The following is a 23,565-nucleotide window of genomic DNA, read 5'->3' as shown; positions in this document are numbered from 1 at the left end:
CCGTTCCGATCTACAACTGACTGGACAAATCTAATACATGTATACGTTATGATGAAGAGATAAACAAAAGCCAGAGGGATAAAGAAATGTTTACACAGTATGTATGAAATAATTCCATGACGGCCAGAGCACGGTTATACCAGTGTTCCCGATACATCGCCTTGGAGAATTGCTGCTTTTCCAGCATGTCTCCTGCAGTGAGGAGCGCACGGATAGAGAATATCGTTTTCTCATTGCGCCGTGTGATAAGATAGATCACTCGCACACAAAGCCGAGCTTAGGTAGGAAATCCCGGCTATATACGATCAGTGCACGTCCCAGAAAAGCTGAAGGGGCCTCAATGGCAGAATGCAGTGATAGCAGAGGGAACATTTATGCGATCACTAGACTAAACCACAATTGGAAAGAGCGCCGGAAGTGAGAGCATCGTAACATTTGCAAATGATATAGCAGCTAAAGCTCATACATGTGTAATGTATAATACAGAATGATCCTGTTCCCTGCACCACAGTCTGTGAATGAAGTGTGGTTAATAAAAGCGCGGCTAGCGATACAGTAAATGACAATGGTAGTACACACAGCTCTCCTGGGAGCTGTGTGTACTACCACAACACAAAGAAGAGCCTTTGTGTTGTGTGTCGGGTACATATCGGATCTGTGGTGGAAGCTGCCAGCATCACGTTACTTGCTCTTGGCCGATTTGTGGCTCTCAGTCTTCTTGGGCAGCAGTACAGCCTGGATGTTGGGCAGAACGCCTCCCTGGGCGATGGTCACACCACCGAGCAGCTTATTGAGCTCTTCGTCGTTGCGTACAGCCAGCTGCAGGTGGCGGGGGATGATGCGGGTCTTCTTGTTGTCGCGGGCGGCGTTTCCGGCGAGCTCCAAAATCTCAGCCGTCAGATACTCCAGTACCGCGGCCAGATAGACCGGTGCACCGGCTCCCACTCGCTCGGCATAATTACCTTTCCTCAGCAGACGGTGAACTCGACCGACTGGGAACTGGAGACCGGCACGGGATGAGCGAGTCTTTGCCTTAGCACGGGTCTTGCCGCCTTGTTTCCCTCTTCCAGACATGCTTGTGAGGTTCAATGATATAACAAAAAAAGACCTCTTTTTCAACAGAAACCCTGAAAGAAATATCTCCAAAACATCCCCCTCCTCTTACATATATACTCAAAAGCGACATGCTGCTTGCTCTGTGATTGGTCTGCTTACAAGCTGACCAATTGCAGCTCAACTTCATCCACAGACCAATCCGCAAAAAGAAGGGTGGGGTTACATGACACTTCTACCCAATAGTGTAGCTTGCATTGGTGATGCCTCGTTTGCATAAGATGCCTATAAATACAACAGATACACAGATTTTCTGCATTGTGCTGTAAAGAACCTCTAGAATCCCTGATCCAGCGAAGTCTGCTTCGGCGCCCAAGAAAGGCTCTAAGAAAGCGGTGACCAAGACACAGAAGAAGGATGGGAAGAAGCGTAGGAAGAGCAGGAAGGAGAGTTACGCCATTTATGTCTACAAGGTGCTGAAGCAGGTGCACCCTGACACCGGCATCTCTTCCAAGGCTATGGGCATCATGAACTCCTTTGTCAATGACATCTTTGAGCGCATTGCAGGGGAAGCTTCCCGCCTGGCTCATTACAACAAGCGCTCCACCATCACCTCCCGGGAGATCCAGACCGCCGTACGCCTGCTGCTGCCGGGAGAGCTGGCCAAGCACGCCGTGTCCGAGGGCACCAAGGCTGTTACCAAGTACACCAGCGCCAAGTAATCTCCCCCTTCTCTGACCCACATCAACACAAAGGCTCTTCTAAGAGCCACCCACCACCTCTCTAATCCGGCTGTGACTATGATGGTTTGTGCTGTGTCTACTTGGCTGGATCACAGTACCCCAGGCTGTATAGACTGAGTCTTGCAGTTTATAATTCTTGTTCCTTCAGAAACGGTTTCTCGATATTCCTTACATTAGAAAAGTTCCTTGTAGGTGCTGACAGAAAACAGCCATACTCTGCCCGTGTAGTTGTAGAACTGGAAAATTATTGGATCTGATTAAAATGTTACAAAGTCTCTTTTTACACTAACAATTGGTGCCAGTATTATGATCACTCTGCATCTCGGATACACACAGTTGGAGATAATTACTGCACGATGACCTGTGTCAGTCTTTTCCTATAATTGCAGAAATAGCACCAGGGCGCAAACTCCGGTGTCACTGCGGTTCTATTGTTCCCAGTCAGTTTCATGAGAACAGGATCCATTTAGATGTATCAATGTGTTTAGTGATGACACCACGTGATTCCTGTGTAGGCACACCTGCTCTGAGTGCTCCTTATACTGGAATAACAGTAACACCGCTTCCAGGGTTATTTGTGCAGCAGTGACCTGGATAGAGACTCGGCTGAGTATAGTAGCTGCAGCGCTCAGGTTTATATTGAGCTGGCCCTATATACAATACCACATGCGGATAAATGGCGCATTATACAGTGATATAAAAGGGACCAACAGCTGTAATGCCCTAGCGCTTATCAATTGGGAGCTTTAACCAGAATAACCAAACCCAGGCGCCAGGAATACTGCTAGCCGTCACATAGGGCCCAGGCACAAGCGGCAATGTCGGTGGGAGAATGGGAGAGAGGAGGTTTTTTCAGGCTGCGATTTGAATTGCTGACTCCGGCGAATGTATTTTTTTCCCCTCCCGCCGATTTCTGCTCGGCTGTCATTGGTCCATTTTGAATAATCTCCCTCCTATCCCAAGGCGGCAGTGTAGGTTTCATTACAATGTATCCACCGAGAAACACGCTATTTATCATTTTAGAGAGATGAAATGTCACTACTTATCAAGAAATGCTTCTATGTATCGTTCTTCCTTTACCATAATTGTTTATTTAGACGTGAGGTAAATAAGATTCCTTCCCTTTGTACTCTGGGAACATAAAGCCTAATTAGATGGTCTGAACAGGACCTGCTTTGTGACGGTGTGGCAGAGGAAACGAGAAATCAGCTGCCGCTGTGTGAGGCGAGCTTGTGTAGTGTAGATAAGCGCGGGTGACTGGCGTATCTTGGGTAACACGATCTTTCTCCTGTTGCTCTCTGTACCACGGCTCAGCAGACACATTGCTTATGTAGCGTGTGATTAGCGCTGAACACTGTCATACTGAGCAGCGCTGCAATACATCTACCTCCTGTACTCATTATACACAGCTGCCACGCATAGAAATAACCCGTCCAGTACTAGCAGCGTCTGATCGTAGGAATAAAAGCTCTCTGCTGCTGGCATGAATAATGTCTATGCGAATTCTAGTTTAGTCTACTGATTAGACCACTGCCTGTCTGAGACAATTCAATGGAGACCTTAGGAACTTACATGAAACAAATTGCATGATGGGTAAAACGACCTTCATGCGCTGAGATACTGTATCTGCCCTATAATACCGCCACCATTAGTGTTCTCTGAGACAATAAATCATTCATATCTGGCGACTATTAATCATACTTGCCTACCTGACCCTCCCCATGAGGTAGAAAATGCTCTGTTCCTGGTAATGTATGATTGCCATCACCTGTGGTGAAACACCTTTCTTATCAATTAACTAGCTCACCACAGGTGACGGCAATCATACATTACCAGGAAAGTCCGGGACCAGAGCATTTTCTCCCTCATGGAGAGGGTCAGGTAGGCAAGTATGCTATTAATCACTCTACAGGTGACGTCGTGCGCCTACAGCTCTGCCGGGACAGGGTGAGTGGCTCTGAAAAGAGCCTTTGTGGGGATAACAAGGAAGCGAGGCTGCGGCGGCTCTTTTATCACTTCTTGGCCGCAGTTTTCTTGGGCTTAGCTGCCTTCTTGGCCGGGCTTTTTGCCGCTTTGGGTTTCAGTGCCTTCTTGGCCGGACTCTTGGCGGATTTGGGCTTCGCTGCCTTCTTGGCGGGACTCTTGGCCGCCTTCTTAGGCTTCACAGTTTTAGGCTTCTTTGGGCTTTTGGCAGTAGCCGCTTTTGCGGGTTTCTTCACCTTCTTGGGGCCCTTGGCTGCACTCGGAGCTTTCTTGGGCTTCTTCGGAGATTTGGCCACTTTCTTTGCCGCTGGTTTCTTGGGCTTCTGGGCGGCCTTCTTGCTTTCCACCTGCTTATTGAGTTTGAAGGAGCCGGAAGCGCCGGTGCCTTTCACCTGGGTGAGAGTTCCTTTGGTCACCAATCCTTTTACCCCCACTTTGATGCGGCTGTTGTTCCTCTCCACATCGTAGCCTCCGGCAGCCAGAGCCTTCTTCAGGGCGGCAAGAGAAACTCCACTGCGCTCCTTGGAGGCGGCCACGGCTTTTACAATCAGCTCGTAGACGCTGGGTCCGGAAGATTTGGAGCTTTTCTTGGCTCCCCCTGCAGCTTTCTTCGGCTGCCTCTTCTTTTTGGCCTCGCCCTCTGATATAGGGACACCGAAGGCGGCTGGTGCAGTTTCTGCCATGTTAGCGTACAACAAAATACCTAATACAGAAGTACTAAGTAAAACTCTCTCTCAGATCTGGATGTCTCTAATATACACTGCCTGCTGTGCTGTGATTGGCTGTTGAGCATGGCGCCTCCTGTGCTCCCATTGGCGGAATAAGCAGCCGTGTAAACTCTTTCCTGCCTGAGTGTTTGGGGGGATCTGCTCTCACCTTGTGTTTCTCTAGCGCAGAAAAACAGTCTTTTATAGGGCATGACGAGAGCGGCGAGCCGGCTCTCTGTACCGCACTCGTACTCCAAGTCTCTTCGAACCCTATATGGCCATTGCTGGCCTAGTCGCTGAGAAGGAGGACAGGCATAGCGACTGGAAGCTCACCCACAGCAGGATGGAAGTGCCCGGCCTGTAACACATCTCTCCTTTACTGTGAGGCTAATACGTCCATTCTGACCTATCTGTCTCCTCCTGGCCCTGTAGATAATGAAGGTGATTTGCAGCACACTCTGTGCAGAGTAGGGTGCATAATAAAACACATAAAGATGACGTGTTGGCTCTTGAACACACAGGTACATAGCACAGGCATGATGCCTCACACGGTGCTGGCGCTCTTGTCTATGAATCATAGCTACTAGGACAAGGTAAGTATGCTTAGTAGATACAATTGCTGGTTACACATCCCTGGGGGTTTTCTGGCTGTGAAGAGTGCGGTTGGCACTTCCCACCAACGATCCTATAGCTAGGAAGATGGCTGTGGTGCCCTGGTCCCATTCCTCTCAGACTGCCAGGAAATAAACCCCTAGTGAAGAATAATTACCTTGTGCCAGAAACTCTGATCATGCTGCCAAGTGCCAATACGGACAAGACGCTCACGGGAAAGTTACAGAAGGAGGTGCCCACCACGGTGGCAGGACCAGGGTACCTGACATCTGTTGGTCTAGCTGTTGCTCACTAGGAATGAGGGTAGCCAGCATCCACACCCCTTCAGAGCTCTAGGATCCCCACCCCAACGTTAGTTCAAGGTTATTTAATTTCCACATAAGGACAGTCTCCATAGTGCCTGTAGTGTATGCACCATACCCACATTGAGACATACACACTAGATCTCCAGAACAACCAACTTTTTACAGAGAGAAGACAAATGGGTATTGAGAAAGAATGTTTGTGTAAAGAGTTATGGTGAAGGAAGTGTGGGTGCTGATAAAAGGAGGAGAGAGAGATTATAAAAATAAAGAGAAGGGTGCAAAAAATAGTGACATGAGAAAAACAGAGCATAGAATATAATGGGTGTGACTGGAGAAATAAGGTAAAGCCCAGAAGCCATGAGGAGAAGAAAGAGGAACAGGGAGAAGGGAGTCTGAGCACAGCTTGTAAGGAACATCTGTTGTTTCCTTACAATACTATTCCCGCCGATGGTAGCTATTCAGCACTGCTTATAATCACGTTTCTTTTCCAAGACTCCTTAGACTAGAGTCCTGTATCAGCGCCGTGTGCGATGTATGTTGACTGGTTGTCTCTTCATGCTGGACTGACAGCAATTACTTCCAGGTTTACTGTGATATACAGTGTAATCGTTATGGCTGAATCGTGATAATACCTCGTGACTCATTTCGTTCCCGCGCCTGCCGGTTATATAAAACAAAGGAGCAACAGAAAGTCTTGGCGGTTTTTTTTTTTTTTTTTAAATGACAACGCCCAATGCATAAACCAATCAGGAAATTGGGCGTCTTTAACTTATCCAATGACAACTCAACACTGTGCATAAATAGAGACGTTAGCGGCAGCTCCTTTTCATTCTTGCTTCGTTTTATTATAGCTCTGAGTCTGTAGAGTTAGAGTATAGAAAAATGGCCAGGACCAAGCAGACCGCTCGCAAGTCTACTGGAGGGAAAGCTCCCCGAAAGCAGCTGGCAACTAAAGCCGCCCGGAAGAGCGCCCCAGCTACCGGCGGTGTGAAGAAGCCTCACCGTTACCGTCCAGGGACCGTTGCCCTTCGAGAGATCCGCCGCTACCAGAAGTCAACAGAGCTGCTGATCCGCAAGTTGCCCTTCCAGCGGCTGGTGCGGGAGATCGCCCAGGACTTCAAGACCGACCTGCGTTTCCAGAGTTCCGCCGTCATGGCCCTACAAGAGGCCAGCGAGGCTTATCTGGTGGGGCTTTTCGAGGACACCAACCTGTGCGCCATCCACGCCAAGAGGGTGACCATCATGCCCAAAGACATACAGCTGGCCCGCAGGATCCGAGGGGAGAGGGCATAGATACTCGGAACTCCTATACACGCAACAACACAAAGGCTCTTTTCAGAGCCACCAAATCTTTCTATAACCTAGCTGAAGCATAAGCTACATATTGGTGTTTAATAGGAAGAATGTTAAATCCTTTCTCTGCACGGTTTCCTTATAGTTAGTAGTCACACTGCTCCCGGCCCCTGATCTGTAATAATCCTCACCGTCCTTCCTTCCAGCTTGCCGCTGCCCTGACTCCAGTAAGGAGCCTCCTCTATACGGCGTGCAGTCAGGGGTCTGCTATACAGAGCTATCCACACGGTCTAGATGTAGCTACAGTAGATCTCTACCTATAGTTCTAGCACCTAGGCTCTCCAGTACTTTATCTGGGGGCCGAGCTTTTAGCTGTGCCGCTCCGACTCTGAAACTTCCCCGCATAGTTTGAGAGGCCCCCACTCTAGTGTCTTTCGAAACAGACTCAAGATCTCCTGCTCTCGGTATTGTATGAAAAGCTTTTCTGTGCTATATTATTTTCATTCTATTTAGCGACTTGAGTGGTATTGGAGGAAGATCGCTACATAAAATAAATTACTGGATGTTTGCGGGACAGTAAAGCAATGCTACAAGTTACTTCTAATTTCCTTCCCTTCAGTATTATAGCGCACACAATGACACTCCCTCCTATCCCGCTACACTTGGCTAATGAATCCCAGATCAAAGCAATGAATCAGCTCTTTGGGGTCAGGGTGGGTGGCTCTGAAAAGACCTTTGTGTTGCGGGGACAAGTATCTAGCAGTAAAATCACTTGCTCTTAGCCGGTTTGTGGCTCTCGGTCTTCTTGGGCAGCAGCACGGCCTGGATGTTGGGCAGAACGCCTCCCTGGGCGATGGTCACCCCACCGAGCAGCTTGTTGAGCTCTTCGTCGTTGCGCACAGCCAGCTGCAGGTGGCGGGGGTTGATGCGGGTCTTCTTGTTGTCACGGGCGGCGTTTCCGGCGAGCTCAAGAATCTCAGCCGTCAGATACTCCAGCACCGCGGCCAGGTAGACCGGGGCACCGGCTCCCACTCGCTCAGCATAGTTTCCTTTTCTCAGCAGACGGTGAACTCGACCGACTGGGAACTGGAGACCGGCCCGGGATGAGCGAGTCTTTGCCTTAGCCCGGGTCTTGCCGCCTTGTTTTCCTCTTCCAGACATACTTGCGAGGTTCAATGAGATTAAAAGCTCTTTTTTTAACAAAAACACTTTGTGAAAACACCGCCCTCCTCTTACATATATACTCAGAAGCGACATGCTGCTTGCTCTGTGATTGGTCTGCTTACAAGCTAACTAATGCAGCTTAACTTCATCCACAGACCAATCCGCAAAAAGAAGGGAGGGGTTAAGATGCCAACCAGTGTCACATGACACGTCTACCCAATAGTGTAGCTTGCATTGGTGATGCCTCGTTTGCATAAGCTGCCTATAAATAAAACAGATGTGGTAAGCAGACACACAGATTTTCTGCATTGTGCCGAAAAGATCCTCTAGAATGCCTGATCCAGCAAAGTCTGCCCCAGCGCCTAAGAAAGGCTCTAAGAAAGCGGTGACCAAGACCCAGAAGAAGGATGGGAAGAAGCGTAGGAAGAGCAGGAAGGAGAGTTACGCCATTTACGTCTACAAGGTGCTGAAGCAGGTGCACCCTGACACCGGCATCTCCTCCAAGGCTATGGGCATCATGAACTCCTTTGTCAATGACATCTTTGAGCGCATTGCCGGAGAAGCTTCCCGCCTGGCTCACTACAACAAGCGCTCGACCATCACCTCCCGGGAGATCCAGACCGCCGTACGCCTGCTGCTGCCGGGAGAGCTGGCCAAGCACGCCGTGTCCGAGGGCACCAAGGCCGTCACCAAGTACACCAGCGCCAAGTAATCACCCCCTTCTCTAACCCGCATCAACACAAAGGCTCTTCTAAGAGCCACCCACCTCCTCTAATCGGGCTGTGACTATCATGGTTATTATATGTGCTGCTTGCAAATCTGTCTTATGTATTTCAGTTCCTGATGTAGATCGGTCATATATAGTCATCATATTACAGATGTCAGCATTAGTGCTTACATAAAGCAATCCATAGAGCAGTGACTACCCGTGTAGCTGCTGCAGAAACTAGAGAATTATTGTATCTTATTCCAATGTTACAAAGTATCAGTAGATTGTAGCAATTGGTCCCGTTGTTCGTATCACTTTGACTCCTATAAACACAGTTGTTAAAAGGTTGTTTGTCTTTCAAGATGCCCTGTGTAGAATGCTATTGTTACTGTATCACTGCACGTGTAACACCGGGATCCAATCTCCGGTGTCACTGCAGGTATATTGCACCGAATCCATTATAAGACATCAGGTTCCGTTTAGCTGCATTTAATGAAAGGAGATCTTTATGATCGCACAATACAATGCTGGCTTAGGCACACATGCCAGCCGTGCTCCCTATAGTAACAGAGATACAGGGGTGGCTGAGCAGCAGTGTTCCGGAGCGGGATTGGCTGAGTGCAGTATCAGCGGCGCTCATTATTACAGGGAGAAGAGAGACTGAAGCGCAGAGCTGACACTCAGACCGAGCTGTGGATTCTTTTACAGCAGTCGTTATAGTAACCAGAGAGAAGTTGTGTGCCATTGCGTTGCATTTATATTTTGCCGCCGATATCAGGTCGACTCATTTATCCATTTTGAAAATTCATCTTCCAATCCCAAAGAGGTTGTGCAGGTCATTTGTTAGTATATACTTATTATTTATGTGAACAATATATATAAAAGGATAATAAAACAGAGTAGCATATGTCCGTATTCTCAAGACATAATTTTTTAAAAATAAATATTATTAAGCAGATAAATTCTATTATTATTTTTTTTACTTTAATATAAATCAGTCTGAAAACAACACAGTGTGCTAATTAAAGTAATCTATTATTTAAAATAAATTATAGTGTAGTGCTAGTCGTGTATATATATATATATATATATATATATATATATATATATTAGTGATGAGCGGGTTCGGTTTCCGAGAAACCGAACACCCCCCCCCCACCCCGAACTTTACCCTTTTTACATGGGTCCGAGGCAGGTTCGAACCTTCCCGCCTTGCTCGACTAACCCGAGCGCGCCCGAACGTCATCATCCCGCTGTCGGATTCTCGTGAGATTCGGATTCTATATAAGCAGCCGCGCGTCGCCGCCATTTTCACTCGTGCATTGGAGATGATAGGGAGAGTACGTGGCTGGCGTCCTCTCCGTTTATATAGTAAAAGACAATTGATTTGATTGGTTGTTTATTGCTAATTGTGGGGAGGATTGGGGAGCAGCTGTTAGGAGTACTCAGTACAGTGCAGAGTTTTGCTGATAATAAGTGACCACCAGTTTATCCGTTCTCTGCCTGAAAAAAACGCTCCATATCTGTGCTCAGTGTGCTGCATATATATCTGTGCTGAGTGCTCACACTGCTTAAATGTGGGGACTGGGGAGCAGCTATAGCAGGAGTACAGTGCAGAGTTTTGCTGACAGTGACCACCAGTATACGTTGTCTGCCTGAAAAACACTCCATATCTGTGCTCACAGTGTGCTGCTTTATTGTGGGGACTGGGGACCACCAGTATAATTAATATTATATAGGAGGAGTACAGTGCAGAGTGCACTGCTGTACCTACCTCTGTGTCGTCACTCGTCATCCATTAAGTATACTATCCATCTACATTGTATACCTGTGGTGCATTTTAGACTAGTTTAGCAGTTTGCTGACAGTGTCCGCCAGTATACTATATATAGCAGTACGGTAGGCCATTGCTGTACCTACCTCTGTGTCGTCACTCGTCATCCATTAAGTATACTATCCATCTACATTGTATACCTGTGGTGCATTTTAGACTAGTTTAGCAGTTTGCTGACAGTGTCCACCGGTATACTATATATAGCAGTACGGTAGGCCACTGCTGTACCTACCTCTGTGTCGTCACTCGTCATCCATTAAGTATACTATCCATCTACATTGTATACCTGTGGTGCATTTTAGACTAGTTTAGCAGTTTGCTGACAGTGTCCACCAGTATACTATATATAGCAGTACGGTAGGCCACTGCTGTACCTACCTCTGTGTCGTCACTCGTCATCCATTAAGTATACTATCCATCTACATTGTATACCTGTTACCTGTAGTGCATTTTAGACTAGTTTAGCAGTTTGCTGACAGTGTCCACCAGTATACTATATATAGCAGTACGGTACGCCACTGCTGTACCTACCTCTGTGTCGTCACTCATCATCCATTAAGTATACTATCCATCTACATTGTATACCTGTGGTGCATTTTAGACTAGTTTAGCAGTTTGCTGACAGTGTCCACCGGTATACTATATATAGCAGTACGGTAGGCCACTGCTGTACCTACCTCTGTGTCGTCACTCGTCATCCATTATGTATACTATCCATCTACATTGTATACCTGTGGTGCATTTTAGACTAGTTTAGCAGTTTGCTGACAGTGTCCACCGGTATACTATATATAGCAGTACGGCAGGCCACTACTGTACCTACCTCTGTGTCGTCACTCATCATCCATTAAGTATACTATCCATCTACATTGTATACCTATGACCTGTGGTGCATTTTAGACTAGTTTAGCAGTTTGCTGACAGTGTCCACCAGTATACTATATATAGCAGTACGGTAGGCCACTGCTGTACCTACCTCTGTGTCATCACTCGTCATCCATTAAGTATACTATCCATCTACATTGTATACCTGTGGGGCATTTTAGTTGTGCGCAGTATATATAGTCGTAGGCCATTGCTATTGATACTGGCATATAATTCCACACATTAAAATATGGAGAACAAAAATGTGGAGGTTAAAAAAAATAGGGAAAGATCAAGATCCACTTCCACATCATGCTGAAGCAGCTGCTGTCACTAGTCATGGCCGAGACAATGAAATGCCATCAACGTCGTCTGCCAAGGCCGATGCCCAATGTCATAGTAGAGAGCATGTAAAATCCAAAACACAAAAGTTCAGTAAAATGACCCAAAAATCAAAATTAAAAGCGTCTGAGGAGAAGTGTAAACTTGCCAATATGCCATTTACGACACGGAGTGGCAAGGAATGGCTGAGGCCCTGGCCTATGTTCATGGCTAGTGGTTCAGCTTCAAATGAGTATGGAAGCACTCATCCTCTCGCTAGAAAAAAGAAAAGACTTAAGCTTGCAAAAGCACAGCAAAGAACTGTGCGTTCTTCGAAATCATAAATCCCCAAGGAGAGTCCAATTGTGTCGATTGCGATGCCTGACCTTCCCAACACTGGACGGGAAGAGCTTGCGCCTTCCACCATTTGCACGCCCCCTGCAAGTGCTGGAAGGAGCACCCGCAGTCCAGTTCCTGATAGTCAAATTGAAGATGTCAGTGTTGAATTACACCAGGATGAGGATATGGGTATTGCAGGCGCTGGGGAGGAAATTGACAAGGAGGATTCTGATGGTGAGGCGGTTTGTTTAAGTCAGGCACCCGGGGAGACACCTGTTGTCCGTGGGAGGAATATGGCCATTGACATGCCTGGTCAAAATACAAAAAAAATCAGCTCTTCGGTGTGGAATTATTTCAACACAAATGCGGACAACAGGTGTCAAGCCGTGTGTTGCCTTTGTCAAGCTGTAATAAGTAGGGGTAAGGACGTTAACCACCTCGGAACATCCTCCCTTATATGTCACCTGCAGCGCATTCATTATAAGTCAGGGACAAGTTCAAAAACTTTGGGTGACAGCGGTAGCAGTCCACTGACCACTAAATCCCTTCCTCTTGTAACCAAGCCCCTGCAAACCACACCACCAACTCCCTCAGTGTCAATTTCCTCCTTACCCAGGAATGCCAATAATCCTGCAGGCCATGTCACTGGCAAGTCTGACGAGTCCTCTCCTGCCTGAGATTCCTCCGATGCATCCTTGAGTGTAACGCCTACTGCTGCTGGCGCTGCTGTTGTTGCTGCTGGGAGTCGATCGGCATCCCAGAGGGGAAGTCGGAAGACCACTTGTACTACTTCCAGTAAGCAATTGACTGTCCAACAGTCCTTTGCAGGAAGATGAAATATCACAGCAGTCATCCTGCTGCAAAGCGGATAACTGAGGCCTTGGCAGCCTGGGCGGTGAGAAACGTGGTTCCGGTATCCATCGTTAATTCAGAGCCAACTATAGACTTGATTGAGGTACTATGTCCCCGGTACCAAATACCATCTAGGTTCCATTTCTCTAGGCAGGCGATACCGAAAATGTACACAGACCTCAGAAAAAGAGTCACCAGTGTCCTAAAAAATGCAGTTGCACCCAATGTCCACTTAACCACGGACATGTGAACAAGTGGAGCAGGGCAGACTCAGGACTATATGACTGTGACAGCCCACTGGGTAGATGTATTGCCTCCCGCTGCAAGAACAGCTTCGGCGGCACTAGTAGCAGCATCTCGCAAACGCCAACTCGTTCCTAGGCAGGCTACGCTTTGTATCACCGCTTTCCAGAATAGGCACACAGCTGAAAACCTCTTACGGCAACTGGGGAAGATCATCGCAGAATGGCTTACCCCAATTGGACTCTCCTGGGGATTTGTGACATCGGACAACGCCAGCAATATTGTGCGTGCATTACATCTGGGCAAATTCCAGCACGTCCCATGTTTTGCACATACCTTGAATTTGGTGGTGCAGAATTATTTACAAAAACGACAGGGGCGTGCAAGAGATGCTGTTGGTGGCCCGAAGAATTGCGGGCCACTTTCGGCGTTCAGGCACCGCGTACAGAAGACTGGAGCACCACCAAACATACCTGAACCTGCCCTGCCATCATCTAAAGCAAGAGGTGGTAACGAGGTGGAATTCAACCCTCTTTATGCTTCAGAGGATGGAGGAGCAGCAAAAGGCCATTCAAGCCTATACATCTGGCCACGATATAGGCTAAGGAGATGGAATGGACCTGACTCAAGCGCAGTGGAGAATGATTTCAACGTTGTGCAAGGTTCTGCAACCTTTTGAACTTGCCACACGTGAAGTCAGTTCAGACACTGCCAGCCTGAGTCAGGTCATTCCCCTCCTCAGGCTTTTGCAGAAGAAGCTGGAGATATTGAAGGAGGAGCTAAAACAGAGCGATTCCGCTAGGCATGTGGGACTTGTGGATGGAGCCCTTAATTCGCTTAACCAGGATTCACGGGTGGTCAATCTGTTGAAATCAGAGCACTACATTTTGGCCACCATGCTCGATCCTAGATTTAAAACCTACGTTGTATCTCTCTTTCCGGCAGACACAAGTCTGCAGAGGTTCAAAGACCTGCTGGTGAGAAAATTGTCAAGTCAAGCGGAACGTGACCCATCAACAGCTCCTCCTTCACATTCTCCCGCAACTGGGGGTGCGAGGAAAAGGCTAAGAATTCCGAGCCCACCCGCTGGCGGTGATGCAGGGAAGTCTGGAGCGAGTGCTGATATCTGGTCCGGACTGAAGGACCTGCCAACGATTACTGACATGTCGTCTACTGTCACTGCATATGATTCTCTCACCATTGAAAGAATTGTGGAGGATTATATGAGTGACAGCATCACTGTAGGCATATCAGACAGTCCGTACATATACTGGCAGGAAAAAGAGGCAATTTGGAGGCCCTTGCACAAACTGGCTTTATTCTACCTAAGTTGCCCTCCCTCCAGTGTGTACTCCGAAAGAGTGTTTAGTGCAGCCGCTCACCTTGTCAGCAATCGGCGTATGAGGTTACTTCCAGAAAATGTGGAGAAGATGATGTTCATTAAAATGAATTATAATCAATTCCTCCGTGTAGACATTCACCAGCAGCAATTGCCTCCAGAAAGTACACAGGGACCTGAGATGGTGGATTCCAGTGGGGACGAATTAATCTGTGAGGAGGGGGATGTACACAGTGAAAGGGGTGAGGAATCGGACGATGAGGAGGAGGTGGACATCTTGCCTCTGTAGAGCCAGTTTGTGCAAGGAGAGATTGATTGCTTCTTTTTTGGTGGGGGCCCAAACCAACCAGTCATTTCAGTCACAGTCGTGTGGCAGACCCTGTCACTGAAATGATGGGTTTGTTAAAGTGTGCATGTCCTGTTTATACAACATAAGGGTGGGTGGGAGGGCCCAAGGACAATTCCATCTTGCACCTCTTTTTTCTTTCATTTTTCTTTGCATCATGTGCTGTTTGGGGAGTATTTTTTTGAAGGGCCATCCTGCGTGACACTGCAGTGCCAATCTCCTAGATGGGCCAGGTGTTTGTGTTGGCCACTTGGGTCGCTTAGCTTAATCACACAGCGAGCTTGGTGCGCCTCTTTTTTTCTTTGCATCATGTGCTATTTGGGGAGTATTTTTTTGAAGGGCCATCCTGCCTGACACTGCAGTGCCACTCCTAGATGGGCCAGGTGTTTGTGTCGGCCACTTGGGTCGCTTAGCTTAGTCACATAGCTACCTCATTGCGCCTCTTTTTTTCTTTGCATCATGTGCTGTTTGGGGAGTATTTTGCCTGACATCTTCCCATACGGATTGCGAGCACTGAGAATAAGGAACACCTCTCTTAGCTGCCCTTTATTAAGGGGAAGAGCGGACCTGATGGGTGACTGTGAGAACATTGGCAGGAGGAGTCATGTATTGCCTTTCCTTTCTTTCACAGGCACGCCCCAAACGTTGCCAGCAGCACAGTTTAAGATTTCTAATGTATTTCTGGTTATTCACTGCACTGAGCTGTTTGATACACGTTCACCTCAGCAATTAGGCTACCGTACTGCCAATCACAATGTTTAAATCACTGCAGAGTTCCGTATATAGTTTTTTTTTTTATATATATATATATATATATATTGCTATTTTTCATATTAATGTTATAGAAGCATATTCATACACATAATGTAAATAATATGCTACGAGACGTTCAAGGAAATCTTGATATGCGTACTATAAATCAATCAATATATATATATATATATATATATATATATATATGTACTACTAAACTTTATGTGTGGACATGTGGAAAAAGTAGAACAGCCTGAAATATCTAAAAAATAGGAGTTGATAGTCTGTCCACTTCAATACAATACGTCCTGTTGGTGTAATGAACCTGGAATGTAGGCATTAAAGGTTAGATAAGTAAAATAAGGGTTTTTAAAAAGTTACTTTTTAGCGATCAGTTTAGGGGCAGAAGCTAATTTCTAGCTATAGAGTATCACACATATCTATTATCTTATAACCGTGTGATTCATTGATGTTTTAACTGCTATCATAATAGTTATGAAGCCGAACTCTGATGAGCACAACAGACATAATACATGCCTTACTGTTTTGACTTTATTTTTTCAATGCACCGGATATATTTCCCAAATACATAACGCGTGCATTGGAACAGCAAATGTCCCGCACACATCCGCCTTCAGATAGGAAGAGGAATATTCAAAATGGACCAATGAGTGTCGACCAGATTTCGGCGGGACAAAACAAAATCACCCCAATGCCTTGCCGCTCTCGGAAACGGGTGTCTAAGAATGGGGTGTGGTATGTAAAATCGGAAGCATGATCATCGACAATCATTTTATCGGCAACGGTACTTCGGCATAGCTTTAAGATCGGCACATTTTACATCGTCAGTAACTGAAGGTAGACATTATGAATGTCGACCAATGCACTATGTAGACATGAACTATATCGAATTATTGATATAGACAGGTATATAATGGCGACATAATAAAACAAGACATGGTTTTTATTCGGCAATATAAACATCGAATGTTATTATACATCTACATGTTAATGGATCGACTAACAACATGTCCGGCACACCTTTCATCGAAACAGAATAGGTCGACAATAAGAACATCGACTAACAACATGTCCGGCACACCTTTCATCGAAACAGAATAGGTCGACAATAAGAACATCGACTAACAACATGTCCGGCACACCTTTCATCGAAACAGAATAGGTCGACATTAATAAAATAAGAACATAAGTCCCCGTCTAAATGTCTAAACCTTGGCACTACAGCTCCCAGCCTGCCCTTCAACCCCTCACAGCGTTCCTTCAAATGCCCGGCCCAACGTCCACCCTGCAGTCACATACCTGAAGGCATGGGCACCCCCAGTCTCAGCTCTGCACCCCTTCTCCTGCCTGCCTGCCCCCCTACCCGCTAATTCCAGACGGCCAGACCCAGGCGCGCCTCGTCATGCCGTCTATACCTACAGTTCTTTTTTAAGACGGTCCCCGTCTAAACCTCAACCCCCATCCGCTACTTGAAGGCGTGGCACTACAGCTCCCAGCCTGCCCTTCAACCCCTCACAGCGTTCCTTCAAATGCCCGGCCCAACGTCCACCCTGCAGTCACATACCTGAAGGCATGGGCACCCCCAGTCTCAGCTCTGCACCCCTTCTCCTGCCTGCCTGCCCCCCTACCCGCTAATTCCAGACGGCCAGACCCAGGCGCGCCTCGTCATGCCGTCTATACCTACAGTTCTTTTTTAAGACGGTCCCCGTCTAAACCTCAACCCCCATCCGCTACTTGAAGGCGTGGCACTACAGCTCCCAGCCTGCCCTTCAACCCCTCACAGCGTTCCTTCAAATGCCCGGCCCAACGTCCACCCTGCAGTCACATACCTGAAGGCATGGGCACCCCCAGTCTCAGCTCTGCACCCCTTCTCCTGCCTGCCTGCCCCCCTACCCGCTAATTCCAGACGGCCAGACCCAGGTGCGCCTCGTCATGCCGTCTATACCTACAGTTCTTTTTTAAGACGGTCCCCGTCTAAACCTCAACCCCCATCTGCTACTTCAAGCCGTGGCACTACAGCTCCCAGCCTGCCCTTCAACCCCTCACAGCGTTCCTTCAAATGCCCGGCCCAACGTCCACCCTGCAGTCACATACCTGAAGGCATGGGCACCCCCAGTCTCAGCTCTGCACCCCTTCTCCTGCCTGCCTGCCCCCCTACCCGCTAATTCCAGACGGCCAGACCCAGGCGCGCCTCGTCATGCCGTCTATACCTACAGTTCTTTTTTAAGACGGTCCCCGTCTAAACCTCAACCCCCATCCGCTACTTCAAGCCGTGGCACTACAGCTCCCAGCCTGCCCTTCAACCCCTCACAGCGTTCCTTCAAATGCCCGGCCCAACGTCCACCCTGCAGTCACATACCTGAAGGCATGGGCACCCCCAGTCTCAGCTCTGCACCCCTTCTCCTGCCTGCCTGCCCCCCTACCCGCTAATTCCAGACGGCCAGACCCAGGCGCGCCACGTCATGCCGTCTATACCTACAGGTCTTTTTTAAGACGGTCCCCGTCTAAACCTCAACCCCCATCCGCTACTTCAAGCCGTGGCACTACAGCTCCCAGCCTGCCCTTCAACCCCTCACAGCGTTCCTTCAAATGCCCGGCCCAACGTCCACCCTGCAGTCACATACCTGAAGGCATGGGCACCCCCAGTCTCAGCTCTGCACCCCTTATCCTGCCTGCTTGCCCCCCTACCCGCTAATTCCAGACGGCCAGACCCAGGCGCGCCTCGTCATGCCGTCTATACCTACAGTTCTTTTTTAAGACGGTCCCCGTCTAAACCTCAACCCCCATCCGCTACTTGAAGGCGTGGCACTACAGCTCCCAGCCTGCCCTTCAACCCCTCACAGCGTTCTTCAAATGCCCGGCCCAACGTCCACCCTGCAGTCACATACCTGAAGGCATGGGCACCCCCAGTCTCAGCTCTGCACCCCTTCTCCTGCCTGCCTGCCCCCCTACCCGCTAATTCCAGACGGCCAGACCCAGGCGCGCCACGTCATGCCGTCTATACCTACAGGTCTTTTTTAAGACGGTCCCCGTCTAAACCTCAACCCCCATCCGCTACTTCAAGCCGTGGCACTACAGCTCCCAGCCTGCCCTTCAACCCCTCACAGCGTTCCTTCAAATGCCCGGCCCAACGTCCACCATGCAGTCACATACCTGAAGGCATGGGCACCCCCAGTCTCAGCTCTGCACCCCTTCTCCTGCCTGCCTGCCCCCCTACCCGCTAATTCCAGACGGCCAGACCCAGGCGCGCCTCGTCATGCCGTCTATACCTACAGTTCTTTTTTAAGACGGTCCCCGTCTAAACCTCATCCCCCATCCGCTACTTGAAGGCGTGGCACTACAGCTCCCAGCCTGCCCTTCAACCCCTCAGAGCGTTCCTTCAAATGCCCGGCCCAACGTCCACCCTGCAGTCACATACCTGAAGGCATGGGCACCCCCAGACTCAGCTCTGCACCCCTTCTCCTGCCTGCCTGCCCCCCTACCCGCTAATTCCAGACGGCCAGACCCAGGCGCGCCACGTCATGCCGTCTATACCTACAGGTCTTTTTTAAGACGGTCCCCGTCTAAACCTCAACCCCCATCCGCTACTTCAAGCCGTGGCACTACAGCTCCCAGCCTGCCCTTCAACCCCTCACAGCGTTCCTTCAAATGCCCGGCCCAACGTCCACCCTGCAGTCACATACCTGAAGGCATGGGCACCCCCAGTCCCAGTTTCCAGTGACCCGCTTTCAATGCACAGGCACACTGTTTGTTTTATGTAGACCTGACATCAGCCCAACTACTAGTAATTATTCCAGCTATCAGTTCATATGTTTGTTTTCCTTTACGGCACCCCTTTAACTCCAGCTTAGCTAACACATTACTTTTTAAAGTTTCAATGTCTATATGTTCTAATTGTATTGATTTAGGCAGGTAGTCCTGTCAAACTTCAATTGCCAGTAGCAGCACACCTCGACAGTATCAGATTTTTGGGACAGGTACACTGTAACATTTTTTAACATGAGTAAATGGTTTACATTGTCCCACATGAAATAAGAATGTTGAAGTGCTGAACTGTAAGATAACGCCACTGTAAATCATCTCCTAATTGTGATTTCAAAGTCTGACTTTTATAAAATACAGCTATTCGCTTCTTCTCTTTAGCATTATCACCTTTAATGTCATATCTTCTCTATGCAGAGTACATGAGAACTAAGTATGTTAAATGTCAGTAGTGAAATGTTGAGATCTTCTGCTAATGTTCTTTAGACATGGACTGACGCTGTAAGTAAAAAAACTTTTAAAAAATATGATGTGCTGACCAGTGAGATAAGAAAAATAATGATTTCATCTAATGTCTAGCTTTAAGAATTGTCAATATATAAATTTCAGTAGTGTGTGAGCTAAGCTAACCTAACACCACATAACACCCACATTGACTTTGTCCTACCCACGATTGAAGAACGTTTTAGTTACTGTGTCAACATAACTATTGTCGAATTAAAGCCCGTATATCTTATTTGACATTTAAGTTCAAAAAAAAAAATAATAACACCATACCCTGTCTGCATATTGATAGTTGTGATACCCGTGTACATCTGTTGACTACTGGCATCATGACAATAGTTGACCTGAACCAGAATGTGGCCTAGTTTTTTTATCAATAGCTTACCTTATATTTTAGTTTTGTAAGTGCTCAGTTAGTTCATCATTGCTTATTTACATCAGTGAGCATATTTGATTTCCCATCACTGCACTTAAAAGCTTTGATTTCCGACATTAATAAATAAAAATAGATAGATATTACGGTATGTATGTCAGTGTACATGCATGTATGTGCTTAATGAATAACCAGAGCCGGCCATAGGTATAGGCAAACTAGGCAATTGCCTAGGGCATTTGATATGTCTACAGGCATCAGTAGCTTCTGCTGATTAAAATGATATGTGGCATGCCTATATTCTGTGTGTAGCATTTCATATGCAGATACAGCCACAGTCTCACACAGTATATAGGCATGCTGCATATCAGTTTAATCAGCAGAAGCTGCGTGTTCATCCTAGCCACATAGCAATGTAAATAAGATGCATTTTCATAAAAAAATGTGCCCGACGTTAGCATTGAGGCAAGATTTATGAGGACACATCTGTTTCCAAGCAGAGGCAGAGGTCACAGTGTTAGCGGCTGTGTGAGTGCTGTGTGCATGTGAGTGGGTTGGTTGTGCAGTAGTGTTCGCAATATGTGTAAGCAGCATTATGTGTGTCATTTAAAAATGCATTAATAATGTGCAACATACTGTATGTGTAAGGGGCACTATGTGTGTCATTATGTGTATAAGGGCATTAATAATGTGCAGCATATATGTAACAGGGTACTACTGTATGTGTGTCATTATGTGTATAGGGACACTAATAATGTGTATGGGGCACTATGTGTCATTATGTGTATAAGGGCATTAATAATGTTCGGCATATGTGTAAGAGACATTATGTGTAAAAGGGCATTAATAAAGTTGTCATATTTAAAATATAGGGGGTCCAAACACCAAAATAAGGACTGCTATGGGTGAGGGGTGATGGTGGCGGAAAAGAGGTGCAAGGTCAGAGGCGGAACCAGTGGTGGTGCTAGGGGGCAACAGCCAAAATCTTGCCTAGGGCATCATATTGGTTAAGGCCGGCTCTGTGAATAACAATGAAATATTGTTGTCCTGCATTCTGTACTGAAGTCCTTAATTCAGTACTGTATGTAAACCTGTAAATGCTGCTGGTCGGGAGAGAGTCTAAAAAGGCATTTAAATAATAAAGTATTTATTTTATTTATTATTTTAATGTTACAAATATTATAAATAAAAATAGTAAACAAGAACAGTAATACAAAAAAATTTAGCCACTTTACTGTTATTTTAATATATATTATAAATTGGGAAAATGTAATTGCATTATGAACATAATTAATCTTGAAGAATTATCCGTAGATATAGTGTTCCTCCCCAGAAAGATGATGATAGTGCTGAAAAAAAAATATATAAAATAACATGTAAATGTAAGTAATCCACACATTATATCATTGGTTTACCAATTTCCTCCCTACTATCCCTAAATAAAAATACATATATTTAAATTTCATCAACATATTGTACTATCTTATACCAAGCAAAACTAGTATGTATACATAAAATAGTGCTACCCTCTTCTTACTTTTGACATTACACATTTCATTGGTCAACTATTTATTTTTTATACTTCATCTTATACAATTTATCTAATTATCCTTTTCTAAGATCACGTGACCATATCCATTTCTATAAACCATAATCTATATTTAACTTATGATTTTTTTATACCTAGCTTTCAGTGTCTGCTTACCGTTTGATGCACACCTATGATCCCTATGCCAGGCTCCTTAATTAATATAGGCTGTCCATTTTGAATGCCGGACCATTGTAGACATAAGTGTAAGTCATTATTTCTTACTACATGTGGTAATGGGTGTTGAGGTCTTTGCTGAAATGAAAAAAGTAACAAGTTAACAAAGGTTGAACACAATCAATTTCCATGGCTGTCTTTATACAATATAACTCGCCTCAGGTTTTCCACTGGATATCGCTTATTAAGTATAAAATCCTAAACACATAAATTAAAACATAGCTTTCATCTCTAGCTTATAACTTTATGCATGCCGACGAGCCCTACCTATACCATACTCTGTAATTTTTAGTGCCTGTCCCTTTGGAATGCAGGACCATGGAGACATCAATGTAAGACCCTCAGTCCCTCTATATGTGATCACGTCTGTCTAGTTGTTGGATGAAGGCTAAATAGCAAGACGTCATAGAAGTTATAAAATATTCGATTTCATCTATTATTAAAAATGTCTCAAACTATCTCAACTCTCTCTCTATTATGAATTTTTATATAAAAATAATTTAAAAAATAATTTAAACATTTTTTCTTTTCTATTCAACATAAACAATTTATATTTAAGATGTTTTGTTGAGTACTTTAAACCTACTTTTTTATTGTCTACTCGTCCAGTCCATGTGTTTGATCCTCTTGTCCTGGTCTTGGCTCATCCTGTACAGGTCTTTGCTCCTCTAATCCAGTTCTCGGTTCATCCTGTCCAGGTCTCGGATCCTCTATTCCAGATCTTGGCTCGTCCTGTCCAGGTCTTGGATACTCTTGTACAGGTCTTGTCTCGCCCTCACCTTGTCTTTGTTATCCAGTTCTTAGCTCACCCTGTTCCTCATATCTTTGTATTTGCCAATTAGCATATGCAAGATGCGCACGTAGTTCCAAAATCTCAGTGTATGCAGAACTTTCTTGTGATCCGTAAATAAATGTAGACTCATTGTGTTCTGTTCCATGGCTGTATTGGTATGGTGCATGTACTGTGTTTTGTGGATTTACAGTATTCTGCATTCTTCTTCCTCCTTCACTAAGCAGATGTAGTGCGGTTGAGATCAATCTAGTGTTGTTCACAGACTCATACTGCCATACCCCCATATGGTGCAGAGTCTGCATGATTTGTTGGCAATGTAAAGAAATAACAGCTTGGTTAGCTGCAAGCTGGTCATAGACGGAAGCAATAGTAACCAATGAATTGCTTTGTGCTATTTGCGTTGTTCGTCTTTGCTGCATGGTCTGTTGTATATGTTCTAGCCGATTCTCTAGCCTTTGGAAATCTTCTAAACGTCTTTGCTCCATAAGATCAATTACTGCAATCATGATTTCCAAATTAGAATAGGATACCCTAGTGTGATCTTGGTGTCCTGTAAAAAAAAAGATTATAAATAATTTTAAATATCTCATTTAAATAAAGAAAAAAGTTTTTATAAATGAAATGAAAATATAATAAATTAAGTTAATATTTATCTCCATGACTGGAATATAGTATACAGAAAGTTTTAAATATTGTAATATTAAATACTTCATTGATTACTGTGTAAATTCCATAGGCCAATGCAACATTCATGCAAGTTTGTGAAATATGAGGCTGACTTTCATGCTCTTTCATTTCAGTTGTGACTAACCACCTTTTTGCTCCACTATCCGTAACAGGTAACATCTTCCTGTATACTCCCATGTATAAAACTTAATAGTTTTAAT

At 46.0% G+C, this 23,565-nt stretch overlaps 5 protein-coding genes across 5 annotated transcripts; 2 read left to right on the top strand and 3 right to left on the bottom strand.

Annotated features, from left to right (window-relative positions):
- Positions 1-15: 15 nt before the first annotated feature.
- LOC134936403 (histone H2A type 1) lies at positions 16-1,122 on the bottom strand. The gene has a single exon (XM_063931435.1). It carries the CDS (start codon positions 1,072-1,074, stop codon positions 682-684), a length of 393 nt encoding a protein of 130 aa, XP_063787505.1. The 5' UTR covers positions 1,075-1,122; the 3' UTR covers positions 16-681.
- Positions 1,123-3,808: 2,686 nt separating this feature from the next.
- LOC134934331 (histone H1B-like) lies at positions 3,809-4,462 on the bottom strand. The gene has a single exon (XM_063929789.1). The coding sequence runs from the start codon at positions 4,460-4,462 to the stop codon at positions 3,809-3,811; it is 654 nt and encodes a 217-aa protein (XP_063785859.1).
- Positions 4,463-6,248: 1,786 nt separating this feature from the next.
- On the top strand, positions 6,249-6,921 carry LOC134936399 (histone H3). Its single transcript, XM_063931433.1, has one exon. It carries the CDS (start codon positions 6,286-6,288, stop codon positions 6,694-6,696), a length of 411 nt encoding a protein of 136 aa, XP_063787503.1. The 5' UTR covers positions 6,249-6,285; the 3' UTR covers positions 6,697-6,921.
- Positions 6,922-7,362: 441 nt separating this feature from the next.
- Positions 7,363-7,897, bottom strand: LOC134936401 (histone H2A type 1-like). Its single transcript, XM_063931434.1, has one exon. The coding sequence runs from the start codon at positions 7,855-7,857 to the stop codon at positions 7,465-7,467; it is 393 nt and encodes a 130-aa protein (XP_063787504.1). The 5' UTR covers positions 7,858-7,897; the 3' UTR covers positions 7,363-7,464.
- Positions 7,898-8,170: 273 nt separating this feature from the next.
- Positions 8,171-9,468, top strand: LOC134934844 (histone H2B 1.1-like). The gene has a single exon (XM_063930189.1). The coding sequence runs from the start codon at positions 8,192-8,194 to the stop codon at positions 8,570-8,572; it is 381 nt and encodes a 126-aa protein (XP_063786259.1). The 5' UTR covers positions 8,171-8,191; the 3' UTR covers positions 8,573-9,468.
- The last annotated feature ends 14,097 nt before the right edge of the window (positions 9,469-23,565 follow it).

Source organism: Pseudophryne corroboree, chromosome 6 (assembly GCF_028390025.1).
Source record: "Pseudophryne corroboree isolate aPseCor3 chromosome 6, aPseCor3.hap2, whole genome shotgun sequence".
NCBI lineage: Eukaryota > Metazoa > Chordata > Amphibia > Anura > Myobatrachidae > Pseudophryne > Pseudophryne corroboree.
Note: the sequence above shows the minus strand (reverse complement) of the source record. Positions and strands in the feature narration are given on the sequence as shown.